Source organism: Pseudorasbora parva, chromosome 1 (genome assembly GCF_024679245.1).
Source record: "Pseudorasbora parva isolate DD20220531a chromosome 1, ASM2467924v1, whole genome shotgun sequence".
In the NCBI taxonomy this organism is placed as follows: Eukaryota; Metazoa; Chordata; class Actinopteri; order Cypriniformes; family Gobionidae; genus Pseudorasbora; species Pseudorasbora parva.
In genome coordinates this window covers 1,331,721-1,350,150 of record NC_090172.1, presented here as the reverse complement: position 1 = coordinate 1,350,150, position 18,430 = coordinate 1,331,721, and the positions used below count along the sequence as shown (strand labels likewise).

The 18,430-nt window shown below is 48.3% G+C and overlaps 1 protein-coding gene across 1 annotated transcript in view; it reads left to right on the top strand.

Annotated features, from left to right (window-relative positions):
* Nucleotides 1–18,430, top strand: part of LOC137082367 (cadherin-1-like) — a 61,365-nt gene that overhangs the window by 38,961 nt on the left and 3,974 nt on the right. Inside the window, exons 11-12 of the mRNA XM_067447712.1 lie at nt 17,649–17,893; nt 18,247–18,392. Of these exons, the coding sequence (XP_067303813.1) occupies nt 17,649–17,893; nt 18,247–18,392 (391 nt within the window). The remainder of the gene's footprint in view (nt 1–17,648; nt 17,894–18,246; nt 18,393–18,430) is intronic.

Genomic DNA, 18,430 nt, shown 5'->3' with positions numbered 1-18,430 from the left:
CCCACTTCGTCACGTCCATCTAGGTCCCTGAGCAGGTCAGCCTGATACGCCTGCATAATTGCCATCGTATGCAGGCATGCGGCAGCCTGACCTGCTGCCAAGTACGCTTTGCCCACCAGTGCCGACGTTGTTTTTAAGGGTCTGGTGGGCAAAGTTGGGGCCTTCAGGGACGATGCCGAGGAAGGCGAGAGATGGCTCGCAAGCGTCTCTTCCACCTTTGGCATCGCCCCATAACCATATTGTTTCAGCCCGGCGATGTTACTATAGACCGAAGTCTGCGGGCTGAATACTCTATATGATGCCGGTCTCCTCCATGATCTTGCCACCTCAGTGTGCAAGTCATGGAAGAACGGCAGGCCCCGGCGCTGAGGTTCTGAAGCGCGAGAGGGCAGGAATCTCTCATCTAGCTTGCTAGTACGCTTTCTTCCTGCCTCTGATCTTTCAGTGGGCTAGTCGATGTTTAATCTGGCCACTGCTCGCGTCAAAACCTCAACAAGCTCCTCACTCGCAGGGGACTGAAGTGGCGAATCTTCAGTCGCGATGCTCTCAACTTCCACCTCCTCGGAGCTGGATAGTTGGAGCACCGACGACTCTCTCGGGGGGGAAGAAACCGCAATGCGTGCTTCCAAGCCCCGAGAAGAGCCGCTGGATGGTGCAGGTGAGGGCAGAGATAAGGCAGCGCCCGTCTCTAACCCCTCTGCAACATCCAATTGTGAACCCCACGACTGCAGCCTCCACTCTGCCTCTGCAGCAGCGGGACCAGAGCCGCGGGGAACACGAGCCGAGGCACCCTCCTCAAAGAGTGCCCGGCGGGAGCGCAGCGTTCTCAATGGTAGCCTTTCACAGTGCTTGCAAGCAGCCCCCTCGAGGGCTGCCTGGGCATGCTGTGCTCCCAAGCAGGCAACACAAAGAGCGTGTGTATCCCCACCCGTGATGTAGCGTGGGCAGGGATGAACACACCTCTTGAACTAACTGCTATCACTCGCCATTTTTTTCGATCTATTATTTTCTCTTTTTTTGTTAATATGAGGATATATTTAACAAAAGGGTGGAAAAATCTTCTAAATAGACAGACAAAAACACCAAATAGACAGACAGGTTCACACAGTTCGCTTGCTGAAGGCACAGAAGCTAGTTCCTGTTTGCTTTCACGGAAGCTTTATAGCTTCCGGTCGATGACGTCATCACGCCGACGATCTATCGATCTTCCGATGGAATGGTTCTACACACGCTTCACGACACATTAACGCAGAGGCGTTCTCACAGCGTTTCGACGCAGCTCGAGTTCCCCGAAAGGGAACTGAAAGTTCAGCCGTTCATCAGTGGACCACTGCCAGCAAGAGGAACAAATAGGTTATCAAGGTTGCTTGGGCTTAATTCATGGCTGCAAAAAACCTGTAACATGAATGGAGTGAATTTCATTGATAACTTCAATCTCTACTGGAGTCAGAGACAACTGTTTACATCTAATGGCCTCCATCCAAACAAACTTGGTGCAAGAGTGCTAAAGGACAATATTTATTTTTCCCTTCATCATCCTTCAGCTGTGTGTTTTAACCCACTCAACCTGATACAGAGTATGGATGACCACAGGACTTCATTTCAGCTCCTGAATGGACATTCGGTTGACACATCCCAAAAGGACACTGATAACACTACGCAGCCACAACAATTGCTCATGGACACACTCCCAGCTAAGCCCTGCCCACAGAGCTCACCACAGACTGACTGTGATGGGTTAGAACTGCTCCAAGATTCAGCACCCAAAGATGACTTTCTTGAAAATGGACAGCAAAGCCAGGACAACATACTTCAGCTTCCAATAACACCAGAGCAACAGCCCCTCTCACCGGATATGTCATTCCTCTCTCCAGCATCCCCGCATCTGGGCTTCTCAGAGAAAATGGAGGAACTGATTTTTGTTGGAACTAGACTATCACACTCAATTGCTGCAAGCCCCCAGATATCAACCAAAAAGCGTCGAGCCCCACAACCACCAAAGCCTGTGGGCCCAGCTCGCCCTCGCCCTCCTCCTGTGAGATTTCTTCGGTCACAACGCCAGGGCCCACACCATCCTCCATCTGTTGTAGGTGAACCAAAAACATCTGATTCCAGCTCTCAGTGATGTGTTTTGGGTCCCCGCTATGATAACAGTAACTTTATCAAATGTTTACAAAACAAGTGGGAACCCAGTGTGCCTGCCTCTTTCTCTATCTCTGTTCTGTTACGTGAAAGAAAGTCTAAGGCCTTGTCAGGCCGTTTAACAAACCAAAATAATCTGCTGCCTGTCACGGAACTAAGACTAATGTAGGTGAAAAAGTGAATACTGTTAAGTTAGCACTTTTAAACATCTGTTAAACACTTAAGAACAAATCATTTCTAGTCAGCGACTTAATAACCACTAACAACTAGGGATGCACCGAAATGAAATTCTTGGCCGAAGCCGAAACCGAATAATAATGAAATGCTTGGCCGAAGACCGAAGGCCGAATACCGAACGCGGTGTTTCGCATTTTTTCCATTTATTTGGCAATTTTTTTTTACCATTACAATAATTAAATAGTAAAAATTTCCTTTTTACTATTTTGTGTTGCTTTTCAGAGAAATAAATCAAATAACAAAAATACAATTTCAAAATATTTATTTAACACTGAATTTTTTTTTAACATTCCAGCAGATATTATACAAACTAAGCACAACATAACTTAAAATAAATAATTAGTAAAATAAAAAACATATTTTTATTTGGCCATCTTAGAAGCCCCCCTTCTTGAATAGCCTATGTTAGGCCTATAACTGACTGCTGAAAGAATGTAACTCTGTATGTCTACAACAACAAATGTGCATTGAATAGTGCAAAAAATGTGGATGAACCCACAACAAATAAATAACTGTCTTAGACATAAGCCTACTTAGCCTACTTCTTCAGGAAAAGTGGCAGGTTCTTCTTTATGAAAAGTAGCTTCTCTGCTTTCTCACATGAAAGTCGGTTCCTCTTCTCATCGATGACATGAGCACTAAATTTCAGCACTAAACAGTGCTTCCACACTGCTGACATGTTTGCTGCATAAAGCACGCAGCTCTCACTCTACGTGGGTTACTTTTTGATCGCGTCATTAAAAACGTCATTGTTCGGCCAAAATTATTCGGCCTTTTTACTTATTCGGCCGAATGCCGAAAGTGCTTTTTTTGGCTATTTTCGGCCGAATAATTTCGGTTGCCGAATATTCGGTGCATCCCTACTAACAACCTAGATTTTTTGCTTCTAAATGAAACATGGTTAGAAGAAAACTGTAGTGCAACAGTCCTAAATGAAGCAGCCCCTCCTAACTTTCCTTTTATGAGTGTTTGCAGAGCAGTTAGGAGAGGTGGAGGTGTTGCTGCTCTTTTTAAAGATGTCTTTCAATGTAAGCAAGTGTCATTTGGTGAATATTTGTCTCTAGAATATCTGGGTATTGTGTTAAAAGGTGCTCCACGCATCCTGCTTATCATTGTTTACAGGCCTCCAAAGTACTCTCCAGCCTTTATTGAGGAATTTACAGAACTGTTATCAATAATTTCCTCTTAAGAGTTTGACAGTTTTGCTATTGCTGGGGATTTTAACATTCACATAGACAATATTGAATCCAGTACAACAAAAGAGCTTATGACTGTTCTTAACACTTTTGATTTAACACAGCATGTAAATGGACCCACACACAATCGTGGACACACTCTAGATTTACTTATCAGTAAGGGTCTAAACATTTCATCGATTGTTATTAAGGATGTGGCACTGTCTGATCATTTCTGTATTTTCTTTGACATATCAATCTCTCCTGCCATTGAAGCTAGATCTGTCACTGTCAAAAAGAGATGCTTAAATGAGAACACTAATGTGCTGTTTATGAAGGCTTTATCTCTAAAACCAAGCATATCTGCAGACTGTGTTGATTTTCTCCTTGACTCCTTTAACTCAAAAGTTAAGAGTGTAATTGATGATATTGCTCCTCTGAAAGGCAGGAAAAAGAGTGGCAAACAAAAGGCACCATGGAGAAACTCAACAGCAGTTCAAATAATGAAAAGACAATGCAGAAAATCTGAACGAAAGTGGCGGAAGACAAAACTTGTAGTCCATTATAACATCTATAAAGACAGCCTTCATGCTTTCAATGTTGAACTAGGCAAAGCTAGGCAGACCTTCTTCTCAAATATTACAAACAAACACATAAACAACACGCGCATTATTTTTGCTACTGTAGACAGACTAACAAACCCCCTGAGTCACATTCCCAGGGAAATGCTCTCAGACAGCAAATGCAGCGTGTTTGTTTCATTCTTCTCAGTGAAAATCAAAAATATCAGAAAGGCAATCAGCACATCCTTGAGTTGCTCTGGGGTCAGACAGATCAGACCAAAACCTCAGAAAATTACTATGTCTGATTTCGAAACAATTGACGGTAAAATTTTAGAAGACACAGTACAGCATCTTAAAACATCAACCTGCGCCCTTGACTGTCACGCATACACACAGAAGAGGAGACGCTGGTGATTGTCGAGGAACTTTATTAGAGAAGAAGTACACCAAAAGGCAGGTAAGCAAACTTAGCTCGTAGAAGTACAGATGATCGTAGATACAGGCTGATGAAGGTTTCGGCTGAAGAGGAACGTGAGAGTAGTCGGGTAGTCATTGACGAGACCAGACAGAGAGTGATGGTGGCATGAGTATTTATGGGCAGTGCTGATTAGGTGCTGCAGATGAGGTGAATCAGAATTCAGGCGAACCTGATCGTATAGGTGGAGTGATGAGATCTGGTGCTGGCGATCTTACTGGCTCTGTTACAGTACCCCCTCCTCCACGGGCGGCTCCTGACGCCCGACGACGGGGGCGGCTTCTAGCCCTGGGTGCCGGACGATCTGGGTGGTTGTCGTGGAATTCGGAAAGTAGCGATGGGTCTAGAATGTCCTTCCGAATGACCCATGACCGTTCCTCTGGTCCGTATCCCTCCCAGTCTATGAGGTACTCTAGTTGGCCGCCTCGTCGTCGCGAATCCAGGATGGAGTTCACCGTGTAAATGGAGCCTTCTTCAAATTCCACTGGAGGAGGAGGCAGGTCATCAGCACCAGATCCTGTTGGAGAGGAGACCAGAGAATTATTATGGGGTTTTAATAGAGAGACATGAAAGGTAGGTGAAATACGATAATGAGGAGGGAGGTTGAGTCTATATGAGACTTCATTGATTTGTCGTTGGATGGTGAAGGGGCCAAGGTATCGAGGGCTCAGCTTGCGGCAGGGGAGACGGAGACGGATATCCCGGGTGGAGAGCCAGACCTTTTGACCTGGCCGGTAGTGGGGAGTCGCAGATCTTCTAGTGTCAGCCTGTCTCTTATGTCTCCGTACTGCCCTCTGCAGATGTACATGTGCTGAGTCCCAAACCCTCTCACTAACCTCAAACCAGTGGCCCACAGCTGGAACGTCTGATGGTTCCCCTGACCAGGGGAACAGAGGTGGTTGGAAGCCGAGTACGCATTGAAATGGTGTTAAACCTGTGGTGGACTGACACAGTGAGTTCTGTGCGTACTCGGCCCATGGCAGGAATCGGCTCCAGCTGTGCTGATGGTTGTGGCAATATGACCTCAGGTAACGGCTGATCTCCTGGATCTTTCGCTCAGTCTGTCCGGTGGTTTGTGGGTGGTAGCCTGAAGAGAGGCTGACCGAGACCCCCAGGAGTTGGAAGAAGGATTTCCATACCCGAGAGTTGAACTGAGGCCCACGGTCGGATACCACCTCTTCTGGAATGCCAAAGTTCCTGAACACGTGATGAAACAGAGCTTCCGCTGTCTCCATGGCGGGTGGTAGACCCTTGAGCGGAATGAGACGACAGGCCTTGGAGAATCTGTCTACAGCGACGAGTACACAGGTGTGACCATCAGAGGAGGGTAAGTCGGTCATGAAATCTACACCAATATGGGACCATGGTCATCTAGGAATTGGCAGGGAAACTAGTTTTTCCTCGGGGAGGCGACGGGGGTTCTTGGAAATGCCGCAGTTGGGACAGCCTTTCACAAACCGAGCGACATCCTGGGTCATATTGGGCCACCAGTAGTGGTTACGGAGGAGTGAGAGGGTTTGTTGGCTCCCTGGGTGTCCAGAGCCCGGAGATGAGTGTACTGAGTTGATGAGGGTAAGGCGTAAGGAGGTAGGAACATACACCCTACCCTCAGGACCTACCGGCGGAGCTGGTTCGGTGCGACTGGCCTCTGCAATCTGTTCTTCTAGATCCCATTGATGGGACTGGCAATGATGGCTGGGGGGAGGATGGGTTCGGGAGAAGATGGACCGGAGTCGATGGAATGGAGACGAGATAATGAATCTGCTTTGATGTTCTTTTCTCCCGGTCTGTAAGTAACCTTGAAGCGGAAACGTGTGAAGAAAAGGGCCCAGTGTGCCTGCCTTGGATTAAGACGTCGAGCCTCCCTTAAGTATTTTAAGTTTCGATGGTCGGTAATTACTTCGAATGGATATCTGGCCCCCTCCAGCCAGTGACGCCATTCTTCGAGGGCTAGTTTGATGGCCAATAACTCTCGGTTCCCAATATCGTAATTTTGCTCCGCCGGGGACAGCTTCTTTGAGTAAAAGGCACATGGATGGAGTTTTGGAAGGTTACCTTGCCGTTGGGAAAACACTGCCCCTACTCCAGCGGTATATGCGTCTACCTCGATGATGAACGGTAGTTCTTGATCGGGATGAACCAAAGTGGGGGCAGTGCAGAAGGCTTCCTGGAGTTGATGAAAGGCAGTCGTGGCCGTTGGGGTCCAGGATAGAGACTTGGGCCGGCCCTGTAGCAGTGAGGTGAGTGGTGAAGTGATCTTACTGTAATTCTTGATGAAACGGCGGTAGAAATTGGCAAAGCCGAGAAATCTCTGAAGTTCCTTTACTGTAGAGGGTCGGGGCCAGTCGTGGATAGCACGTACCTTCCCCTGGTCCATTTCGATGCCTTGGGCAGAGATGATGTAACCCAGGAATGAGATGGTGGACTTGTGGAACTCACACTTCTCCAGTTTAAGGTACAGGTGGTGTTCCCTTAGTTTTTGCAGGACCTGCGTAACATGATGGCGGTGGTCGGCCAGGGTCCGGGAGTAGATGAGTATATCGTCAATTTAGAGGATGACAAAGCAATGGAGGAACTCCCGGAATACCTCATTCATAAACCCTTGGAACACAGAAGAAGAGTTAGCCAAGATATTCATTTGATTTTACATCATTACAAGATATTCATAGTGGCCTGTAGGTGTGATGAAGGCGGTCTTCCACTTATCCCCTTTCTGTATCCGAATAAGATTGTAGGCGCTATGCAAGTCCAGCTTGGTGAAGAAGTGGGCTCCTCGTAGCTGTTCTAGGGCAGATGGGACCTGGGGAAGTGGATACAGGAATTTCACTGTTTGGGAGTTGAGAGCTCGATAATCAATACAAGGCCGCAAGCCTCCATCCTTCTTGGCCACAAAAAAGAAACTGGATGCAGCAGGAGACGTAGATGGTTGTATGAACCCTTGAGCGAGCGTTTGCTCCACATACTCCTCCATGGCCTTTTGCTCCGGGATGGACAGAGGATAAATCCTTCCTTTGGGTGGAATGGCCCCAGGCAGCAGATCAATAGCACAGTCCCATGGCCGGTGTGGTGGAAGTCTCGTGGCACGTTGCTTGCTGAAGACATCCTGGAATGCCTGGAATTCGGGAGGTATTTCAACTTGCAACGGGGATTCTGGACTTTCGATGGAAGTTGAGTTGACATCGAGAGAGAGGTTGTCCTGCAGACGGTTGATGGTGGGCACCATCTGCGGAGGATGTACTGGTGGAAGCAATCACTGCCCCATTTTAAGATGTCACCAGTAGCCCAGGCAATTTGTCGGGAATGTTGCTCCATCCACGGGCGTCCCAGGATGACGTCGGCCGTTGATCCCTCCAGCACCATAAAAGATATTTGTTCAACATGCAAACATCCAGTCTGGAGTGTGACAGCAGGCGTACAGTGGGTGATGATGCCACGGCCCAGCGGCTTACCTAGAATTGTGTTAATTCTCAGGATCTGCGGGCAGGGGATCTTCTTGAGGTGGAGTCGGCGGCAGAAGTCCCCCGAGATGAAATTCCCCACAGATCCAGAGTCGAGGAGGGCCTTGGCTGAAACAGAATGATGGGTGGTAGTTACTATGACCGCCGTACGAGGTAAACCAGAAATCCTGGGTAATAGAGCTACTGCACTTACCGCTGGACGCGGTGGATGTGTAGGACAGTCAGAGATTAGATGGCCATCGGAACCACAGTACAGACACAAATGTTGTGTGATACGTCGTTGACGTTCCACGCGGGAAAGGTGGTACGAATCGATCTGCATGGGTTCTGAGCAGGGTGCTGGAGGGCTAGATGAAAGAGCAGAGGTTGGGGGATGCAGCAGGGTTTCATCCAGATGGCAGGCGTTGAGATGTTGGGAGATACGAATTGACTTCTGAACAAAGCTTTCCAATCCTACAGTATCATCATAGATGACCATTTGGGCACGAACAGATGGAGAGAGACCCTGTCGGTAGGCTGTTAGCAGGGCCACTTCATTCCAACCACTTGCAGCAGTGAGAGTACGAAATTGTAGTGCATATTCAGCAACGGTGGACTGGCCCTGACGGAGTTTATAGAGTTGGTCATGTACTGAAAGGGCACTGGCTGCTTGTCCAAAAACCTCTTTAATATGGGTGGTGAATGCAGTGAGAGAACGTGTGACAGGAGCATTGGCTTCCCACAGTGTTTTTGCCCACTGCAAAGCTCTACCCGACAGTAGGGAAATTATATAAGCAATCTTAGATCGTTCAGTAGGAAATCGGTGGGGCTGCATCTCAAAATACAGGGAACACTGCAGAAGGAACCCGCTGCAATCCCCCGCCGCGCCACCGTAGGGCGCTGGTTGGGCCATGGGACTCGCGACACCCTCCAGCAATGAAGACACATCCGTGGCGGGTGTTTGGAGAGACTGCCGAAGTGCCGTTACCAGTTCTGCGAAATGATCGGGAGATGGATTCGCTGCGGCGCCGTCTTCCATAATCTTTACGGTCTGGTCTTCTGTCATGCATATACACAGAAGAGGAGACGCTGGTGATCGTCGAGGAACTTTATTAGAGAAGAAGTACACCAAAAGGCAGGTAAGCAAACTTAGCTCGTAGAAGTACAGATGATCGTAGATACAGGATGATGAAGGTTTCGGCTGAAGAGTAACGTGAGAGTAGAGAGTAGTCGAGTAGTCGGGTAGTCATTGACGAGACCAGACAGAGAGTGATGGTGGCATGAGTATTTATGGGCAGTGCTGATTAGGTGCTGAAGGTGAGGTGAATCAGAATTCAGGCGAACCTGACCATATAGGTGGAGTGATGAGATCTGGTGCTGGCGATCTTACTGGCTCTGTTACATTGACGCACTCCCCACTTTTATTTAAAGGCGCCTTTCAGGACACTCAAGGACACCGTACAGACAAGATATAAAAGATAATAAAATAAAGCAAACAAAACAACTTACACATGAATCAATCGATCAATCATATCATTAAAAGCTAATCTAAACAGATAAGTTTTTATCTGAACTTTAAATTGGGAAATTGAATCTGACTGTCGAATGAGTAATGGTAGAGAGTTCCATAACTTGGGACTAAAACGACTAAAAGCCCTACCACCAAAAGAGCTCAGCTTGAAATTTGGAACAGACAATAGTTCTGCCTTAGATGATCTCAGAGAACGAACAGGAGTATACAGATGAAGAAGGTCGGAGAGATAATCCGGTGCCAAATTGTTTAGAGCTTTATATGTAAGGAGTATAATTTTGTAATGTACGTGGTAACGGACAGGAAGCCAGTGCAATTGAAAAAGAATAGGAGTGAGATGATCAGAGATACGTGTGCGGGTAACAATCCTGGCTGCTGAATTCTGAATTAACTGCAATCTGTGAAGATGTTTTCAGGAATATCAAATAAAAGAGAATTACAATAATCAATCCGGGATGTAACCAAGGCATGAAAAAGTACTTCGGTGTTGTGTTGAGAGAGTGAAGAACGGAGTCTAGCAATGTTACGTATATGAAAAAATGCAATGTGTGAGATATTATTAATATGTGAACCAAAAGAAAGTAAACCATCAAGTATAACCCCCAGGCTTTTCACTTGGGTGAAGTTAACCAGACAGTTATAAATAGCCAGATTGAAGGATTGGGCTTTGGATAGAACAGATTTAGTACCAACAAGAAGGGCCTCAGTTTTGTTGGTATTTAACTTAAAAAAAATTATTAGTCATCCAGATGTTCACATCCTGTAAGCATTTATTAAGATTAGAGGGGGGATGGAAATCGTCAGGCCTTGTAGAGACATAAACCTTTGTGTCATAAGCATAAAAATGGAAGTTAATACCATAGGATTTAAAAAATGTGACCAAGTGGTAAAATATAAATAATAAATAAAAGCGGACCCAACACTGACCCCAGAGGAACACCATGAATGACTGAGACAGGTTCTGAATGAGCCCTCTTAATCTGAACAATCTGTTCCCTTTCGGGGAACTCGAGCTGCGTCGAAACGCTGTGAGAACGCCTCTGCGTTAATGCGTCGTGAAGCGCCTGTAGAACCATTCCATCGGAAAAAAGATCGATCGGCGACGTGATGACGTCATCGACCGGAAGCTATAAAACGTCCGTGAAAACAAACAGGAACTATCTTCTGAGCCTTCAGCAAGCGATCTGTGTGAACCTGTCTGTCTATTTGGTGTTTTTGTCTGTCTATTGAAGAGTTTTTCCACCCTTTTTGTTAAATATTTCATATATATTAACAAAACAAAGAGAAAATAAAATAGATAGAGAATTATGGCGAGTGAAAGCAGTTTTAAGAGTTGTGTTCATCCCTGCCCACGTTACATCACGAGTGGGGATACACACTCTCTTTGTGTAGCCTGCTTTAGAGCGCAGCATGCCCAGGAAGCCCTCGAGGGGGCTGCTTGCGAGCACTGTGAGCGTATGCCACTGAGAACGCTGCGCTCCCGCCGGGCACTCTTTGAGGAGGGTGCCTCGGCTCGTGTTCCCCGCGGCTCTGGTCCCGCTGCCGCCGAGGCGGAGCGGAGGCTGCAGTCGTGGGGATCACAATTGGATGTTGCAGAGGGGTTAGAGACGGGCGCTGCCTTATCTCTGCCCTCACCTGCACCATCCAGCGGCTCTTCTCGGGGCATGGAAGCACGCATGGCGGTTTCTTCCCCCCCGAGAGAGTCGCCGGTGCTTCATCTGTCCAGCTCTGAGGAGGTGGACGTTGAAAGCATCGAGACTGAAGACTCGCCACTTCAGTCCCCTGCATGCGAGGAGCTCGTTGAGGTTCTGACGCGAGCGGTGGCCAGGCTTAACATCGACTGGCCAACCGAGAGATACGAGGCAGGAAGTAAACGTGCAAGTAAATTAGACGAGAGATTCCTGCCTTCTCGCGCTTCAGAGCCTCAGCGGCGGGGCTTGCCGTTCTTTCACGACTTGCACACTGAGGTGGCAAGATCGTGGAAGAGACCGGCATCATACCGCGTTTTCAGCCCACAGACTTCGGTCTATAGTAACATCGCTGGGCTGAAACAGTATGGGTATGGGGCGATGCCAAAGGTTGAAGAGACGCTCGCGAGCCATCTCTCGCCTTCCTCGGCATCGTCCCTTAAAGCCCCGTCTTTGCCCACCAGACCTCTAAAAACAACGTCGGCGTTGGTGGGCAAAGCGTACTCGGCAGCGGGTCAGGCGGCTGCATGCCTGCACACTATGGCAATCGTGCAGGCATACCAGGCTGACCTGCTGAGGGATCTGGACAGTAGCGATGCAGTGGGGGGAGATATTATTACGGAACTTCGTTCTTCTGCCGATTTAGCTCTCCGGGCCACCAAGGAGACGGCCAGATGTGTGGGCCGCTCTATGGCAGCCCTGGTGGCCACGGAGAGGCACTTATGGTTGAACCCCACTGACATCAAAGAGGGGGAGAAAGCTTTTCTGCTGGATGCGCCGCTTTCTCCTGGAGGCCTCTTCGGTGACGCAGTCCATACTGTCACCGAGAGGTTCCAGGAGTCCAAAAAGCAAGCTGCGGCGCTCAAGCAGTTTCTCCCTCTCAGGGTCCAGGTCCCTGGGGCTGCTGCTGACATCAAGCAGCCCACGCCGAGTACGAGCGCCTCGCACAGGGCAAAACAAAAACAGAGCGTCGCCACCCGAACTCCCCCTCAGCGCGGGGACGAGGGGCGGCGCTCTCAGACGAGGCCTTCGAGGGGCAGGGCTGATCTGAGGACAGTCCTGATCGCCAAGAAGGCCTCGTCGAAGCGTTCCTGACGCTAGAAGCGCCAGGACGCTGAGGGTGGTTCCCCCCGTAGGGAAACGGTGTTTACCCCTGCCTACGGTACCCGTTTTCCCTGCGGCACCCTTTGGGGGCCGCGCTGCCAACCCCGCCGCAATGCCGGGGCGCAGTCGGTCTCCGCGGGCCACCTGAGGGTGGGCCGCCCCCTCCTCGGAGGGCAGGAGAAACAAAAGGACAATGAGGGTAGTCCCCTCCGAAGGGAAACGGTGTTTACCTCTGCCTACGGTACCCGTTGTCCTGCAGCGCCCTCAGGGGGCCGCGCGGCCAACCCCGCCGCAATGACGGGGCGCAGGCGGTCCCCGTGGGCCACTCGAGGGTGGTCCGCTCCCCCTTCGGGGGGCTCCCGAGCAGTCAAGTCAGTCGTTCCCTGCCGGTCCGCCGCTTCAGGGCACTGTGCTTGTTGCTCAAAGTACACCAGAGGCCAGCCTCGAGAGGCTGGTTCCCTTAGTAAATTCTCTAGACGAGTGGAAACGTCAATCGAATATATCTCATTGGGTCCTGCAGCGGTGTCCTACCTACAGAGGTGGGCCCGGAGCAGGCTCTGGTAATGGTACAGGAAGTACAGACACTCCTGCAAAAAGGGGCTATAGAGAGGGTTTCCACTCCCAGCAGGGAGTCTGGGTTTTACAGCCGTTACTTCATCGTGCCGAAGAAGGATGGGGCTTACGCCCGACATTAGCTTCCTTTCGGTCTAGCACTGTCACCCCGCACATTTACCAAGTGTGTGGATGCAGAACTGGCGCCGTTGCGTCTGCAGGGCATCCGCATACTGAGGTATATCGACGACTGGCTGATTCTAGCGAATACAGAGCAGATGGCGGTTCAGCATCGAGATGCTGTTCTCGCGCATATGTCGAAGTTGGGGTTGAGGCTGAACGCCAAGAAGAGTGTGCTTTCTCCGGCTTAGAGAACCACTTTTCTAGGTGTGAACTGGGACTCGGTAATAATGCGGGCGCAATTATCGCCAACACGCATAGCATCGATCCTGGCAGCAGCCAAAGAACAGAAGCTAGGCCGGGCCGTCACTGTGAAACAGTTCCAGAAACTGTTAGGTCTCATGGCAGCAGCGTCCAATGTAATACCTCTTGGCCTACTGTACATGAGGCCACTGCAGTGGTGGCTCAAAACAAAGGGATTCTCCCCGAGGGGAAATCCGCTCCGCACGATCACAGTCACGCGGCGATGCCTACGTGCTCTGGTCATGTGGGAAAACCCGGGGTTTCTATCTCAGGGTCCTGTGTTAGGGGCTCATGTTCGTCGCGTAACGCTAACGACAGATGCCTCTCTCACGGGCTGGGGGGGCGACCATGAGTGGTCGCTCATCCCAGGGTCTATGGCAGGAACATCAGCGGCACTGGCACGTAAATCGGCTAGAGATGCTCGCAGTGTTTCTTGCATTGAAACAGTTCCTGCCCGACCTCAGGGGCCACCATGTGCAGACAACACATCGGTGGTCGTCTATATAAATCACCAGGGGGGTCTGAGGTCCCGTCCGTTGGACAAATTGGCACATCGGATCCTCCTGTGGGCCCAAGGGAAATTGCTGTCAGTCAGAGCAGTATATATCCCGGGGGTCCTGAATCAGGAAGCAGACAGCCTGTCGAGGCAGGGGCCGAGGCCCGGGGAATGGAGACTCCACCCAGGAGTGGTGGAGCTCCTATGGAAGGTATATGGGAGCTATTTGCTTCGGCGGAGAGTTCTCACTGCCCGCAGTGGTTTCTCTGACCCATCCAGCCCCGCTGGGGTTGGATGCCATGGTACAGGGGTGGCCGAGGCCACCTCTGTACGCCTTCCCCCCGATTGTCTTGCTTCCAGGAGTTCTGGAGAGGGTACGCCGGGACGGGGCCCAGGTACTTCTAGTGGCTCCGTACTGGCCGACCCGAGTATGGTTTTCGGACCTGATATCTTTCCTGGAAGGCTCTCCGATGGAGATTCCGACCAGGAGGGATCTACTCTCTCAGGCGGGCGGGAGATTCCTGCACCCACGCCCAGAGATGTGGAAACTGTGCGCCTGGCCTCTGAGGGGGCTAGGCTCATAGAGGAAGGTCTCTCGGCCGAGGTCGTAGAGACCATCCTTCACTCCAGAGCTCCGTCCACGAGGAAACTGTACGCTCTGAAAGGGAAACTTTTCTCAGCATGGTGCAGAGAACGCCAGTGGGACCCAGTTAACTGCCCGGTTGGTACAGTGCTGGAGTTTCTGCAGGCAAGGTTCTCGGCAGGGTTGACCCCCTCCACAATAAAGGCGTATGTGGCGGCCTTGGGTGCCGTCCACGTCCCTTTGGGTGGAGTGTCTTGGGAAGACACCCTCTGATTACACGTTTCCTCCGTGGCACTTTAAGGTTGAGGCCTGTTATGCACTCGAGGGTCCCAGCATGGGACTTAGCCTGTGTTTTGCGGGGCTTGTCCGAGCCTCCATTTGAACCCTTGTAGGAGGTGTCGGATAAGTTCCTCACCTCAGGACTATATTCCTTTTGGCTATTTCATCTCTCAAAAGAATAAGAGATATTCAGTCCCTGTCTGTAGGGCCCTCATGTCTAGAGTTTGCGCCGGGGATTTCTACATCCCAGGCCGGGTTATGTCCCCAAGGTTCCTACGAGCCCACGGGGCCCCATTACTCTTCAAGCATTCTGTCCTCCTCCTTTCACGACGTCAGACCAGAAAGGATTAATCTGCTGTGCCCTGTTAGAGCACTAGATACTATGTCCACAGAGCTGCCCTGTGGAGGAAAACTGATCAGCTGTTTGTCTGTTTCGGGCCCCCTAAGAAGGGGCCCCAGTATCTAAGCAGAGGATGAGCAAGTGGGTGGTCGAGGCCATCTCACTTGCTTATGAGGCGGCCGGGCAGCAGTCTCCACTGGCTGTCCGGGCGCATTCAACCAGGGGTATGGCTGCTTCTAAAGCACTTTTGACGGGGGCTTCCCTCCACGATATTTGTAAACGCGGCCGGATGGTCGTCTCCTTTAACCTTCGTCAGGTTCTACGAACTAGACCTGGCATCTACTGTTGGGGCACAGGTACTCTCGTAACCGTGTGCGCTTCGGCTTCACACATACGAGACACTTGGTCCTATGGCGTTGTGGGTATAAGCGTTCTCACAGCGTTTCGACGCAGCTCGAGTTCCCCGAAAGGGAACGTCTCAGGTTACGTATGTAACCCTAGTTCCCTGAGGGAACGAGACGCTGCGTCGCTTTGCCATACTCCCGGCGTGTCCGTGATCACTTACTTCAGGCTTTATCAGAAGTAAGTTCCTGTTTGTTTTCACGGACGCTTTATAGCTTCCGGTCGATGACGTCATCACGCCGACGATCGATCTTTTTTCCGATGGAATGGTTCTACAGGCGCTTCACGACGCATCAACGCAGAGGCGTTCTCACAGCGTTTCGACGCAGCGTCTCGTTCCCTCAGGGAACTAGGGTTACATACGTAACCTGAGACGTTTTCTGTCACTTAAATAAGAAATTAACCAAAGTAGTACATTATCAGCTATACCAATGCTAGCCAATCGTTCCAGTAATACTGAGTGTTTGATGGTATCAAAGGCAGCACTAATATCTAAAAGAATAAGAATAGACAGAAGTGTTCAAAAGTGTGTTTAACTGTTTAGAAACAGATCTCCTAGAAGTGGTGAACTCCTCACTTCTCTATGGGACTTTTCCAACCACCCTTAAAACTGCAATAGTTAAGCCTCTTCTGAAAAAGAGAAATCTGGATAACTCCATACTGAGCAACTACAGACCAATCTCAAATCTCCCCTTCATAGGCAAAATCATTGAAAAAATTGTTTTCAATCAACTAAACAAATTCTCAAAAAAACAACTCAAACGGATTCTTTGACAATTTTCAATCTGGTTTCTGACCGCATCACAGCACAGAGACAGTGCTCATAAAGATTATAAATGATATTCGCTTAAATACTGATACAGGCAAAAGATCAATTCTGGTACTACTGGACCTCAGTGCTGCATTCGACACTGTTGACCACAACATACTTCTTGACAGGCTGGAAAACTGGGTTGGGCTTTCTGGGATGGTCCTCAAATGGTTCAGATCATACTTAGAAGGGAGAAGTTATTATGTGAGTATAGGTGACCATAAGTCTGAGTGGACATCCATGACATGCGGAGTCCCACAAGGGTCAATTCTAGCACCACTCCTGTTTAACCCGTATATGCTGCCACTGAGCCAAATAATGAAAAATAACAATATTGCTTACCACAGCTATGCTGACGACACCCAGTTCTACTTAGCACTGTCACCTAATGACTACAGCCCCATTGACTCCCTGTGCAAATGCATTGATGAAGTTAACAACTGGATGTGCCTAAACTTACTTCAGTTAAACAAAGACAAAACTAAAATCACTACATTTTGAAACAAAGATGAAATTCTCAAGGTGAATGCATATCTTGAGGCTAAAGGCCTGATAACAAAAAATCAAGTCAACTAAATCAACTAAATCAGCATACTATCATCTGAAAAATATTGCAAGAATTAGATGCTTTGTTTCCAGGCAAGACTTAGAGAAACTGGTTCATGCTTTCATCACCAGTAGAGTGGACTATTGTAATGGCCTTCTCACCGGCTTTCCCAAAAAGACCATTAGACAGCTGCAGCTCATACAGAATGCTGCTGCCAGGATTCTGAGCAGAACCAGAAAATATGACTATATCACACCAGTCCTCAGGTCTTTACACTGGCTTCAGTTACATTTAGGATCGATTTTAAAGTACTACTACTTGTTTATAAATCTCTCAATGAGCTAGGACCTCAATACATCGCTGATATGCTGATTAAATACAAACCCAACAGATCACTCAGATCAGCAGGATCAAGTCAGTTAGAAATACCAAGAGTTCACTCAAAGCAAGGAGAGTCTGCTTTTAGCTATTATGCCAGCCACAGCTGAACCAGCTTCCTGAACAGATCAGATGTGCTCCAACAGTAGCCACATTCAAATCCAGACTCAAAACACATCTGTTCAGCTGTGCATTTACTGAATGAGCTCTGAGCCACTGTACGTCCGACTGATTGCACCTTATCTATGCATCATTTTTTACATTCTTTTTATAACTGTTTTACTTTACCTGTTCTTTACTTTGGTTATCATCATTTTATTATTTTTAATTCTCTTTACATTGTATTGCTTTTTCTTATGCATTTTTTATCCCTATTTTAATTCCATTCTATGTAAAGCACTTTGAATTGCCATTGGGTATGAAATGTGCTATATAAATAAACTTGCCTTGCCTTTAGTAAAATACACTTTCTCTTCCACATTTAGCCCTTGGACCTTGAGAAGACCAAGCAACACATTCTGTCTGTGATTGTTGAGAACGATGATCCATTTGTCGGGTCTCTGCCCACTTCCACTGCCACAGTCACGGTGAATGTTCTAGATGTGAATGAGCCTCCAGAGTTTAATCCAAAAGAGAAGGTTATTACCAAACCTGAAGATTTAGCGATTGGTACTGAACTGGTTACTTATACAGCCACTGATCCAGACATCGAAAAAGCACAGAAGATAACGTAAGAATTTTTTTTCCTCTCCAAGACAATCAAACCATCAAAATGTCATTATTGCATTCAACAATTCTGACTAATTTCTCTAGAGATTTCCAGATATTGTAGAACAACAAAAATCCCATAGGCTTGATGTGATTTTTCAGCCTCACTAGTAACCACTAAGAACTATCTTAGCAACTGTCTATCAGCTTCAATGTCAAATCTCTTCTACTCAGAATTCAAACTACAGCATGCCTGTATATTCTTTGAATTTCAAATAGTTTTAAAGGTCCAGGCAAGACTTTGTCAAACCAACAATAAGTTGTTCTTGTTGAACATTTCTAGTTTTAACCTAATATATATTTGGTTCCTTCCAGGTATAAAGTGGCCAATGAGCTTACCAGCTGGGTGAGTGTAACTCCAGACACTGGAATTATCAAAGTCAAGAAAGACATGGATAGAGAATCTAACCTTGTGAAAGATGGCAAATACACAGCTATCATTTTGGCGGAGGATAATGATGGTAATTTCAGTTTCTTTTTTAAGAGTAGACTTCTTGCT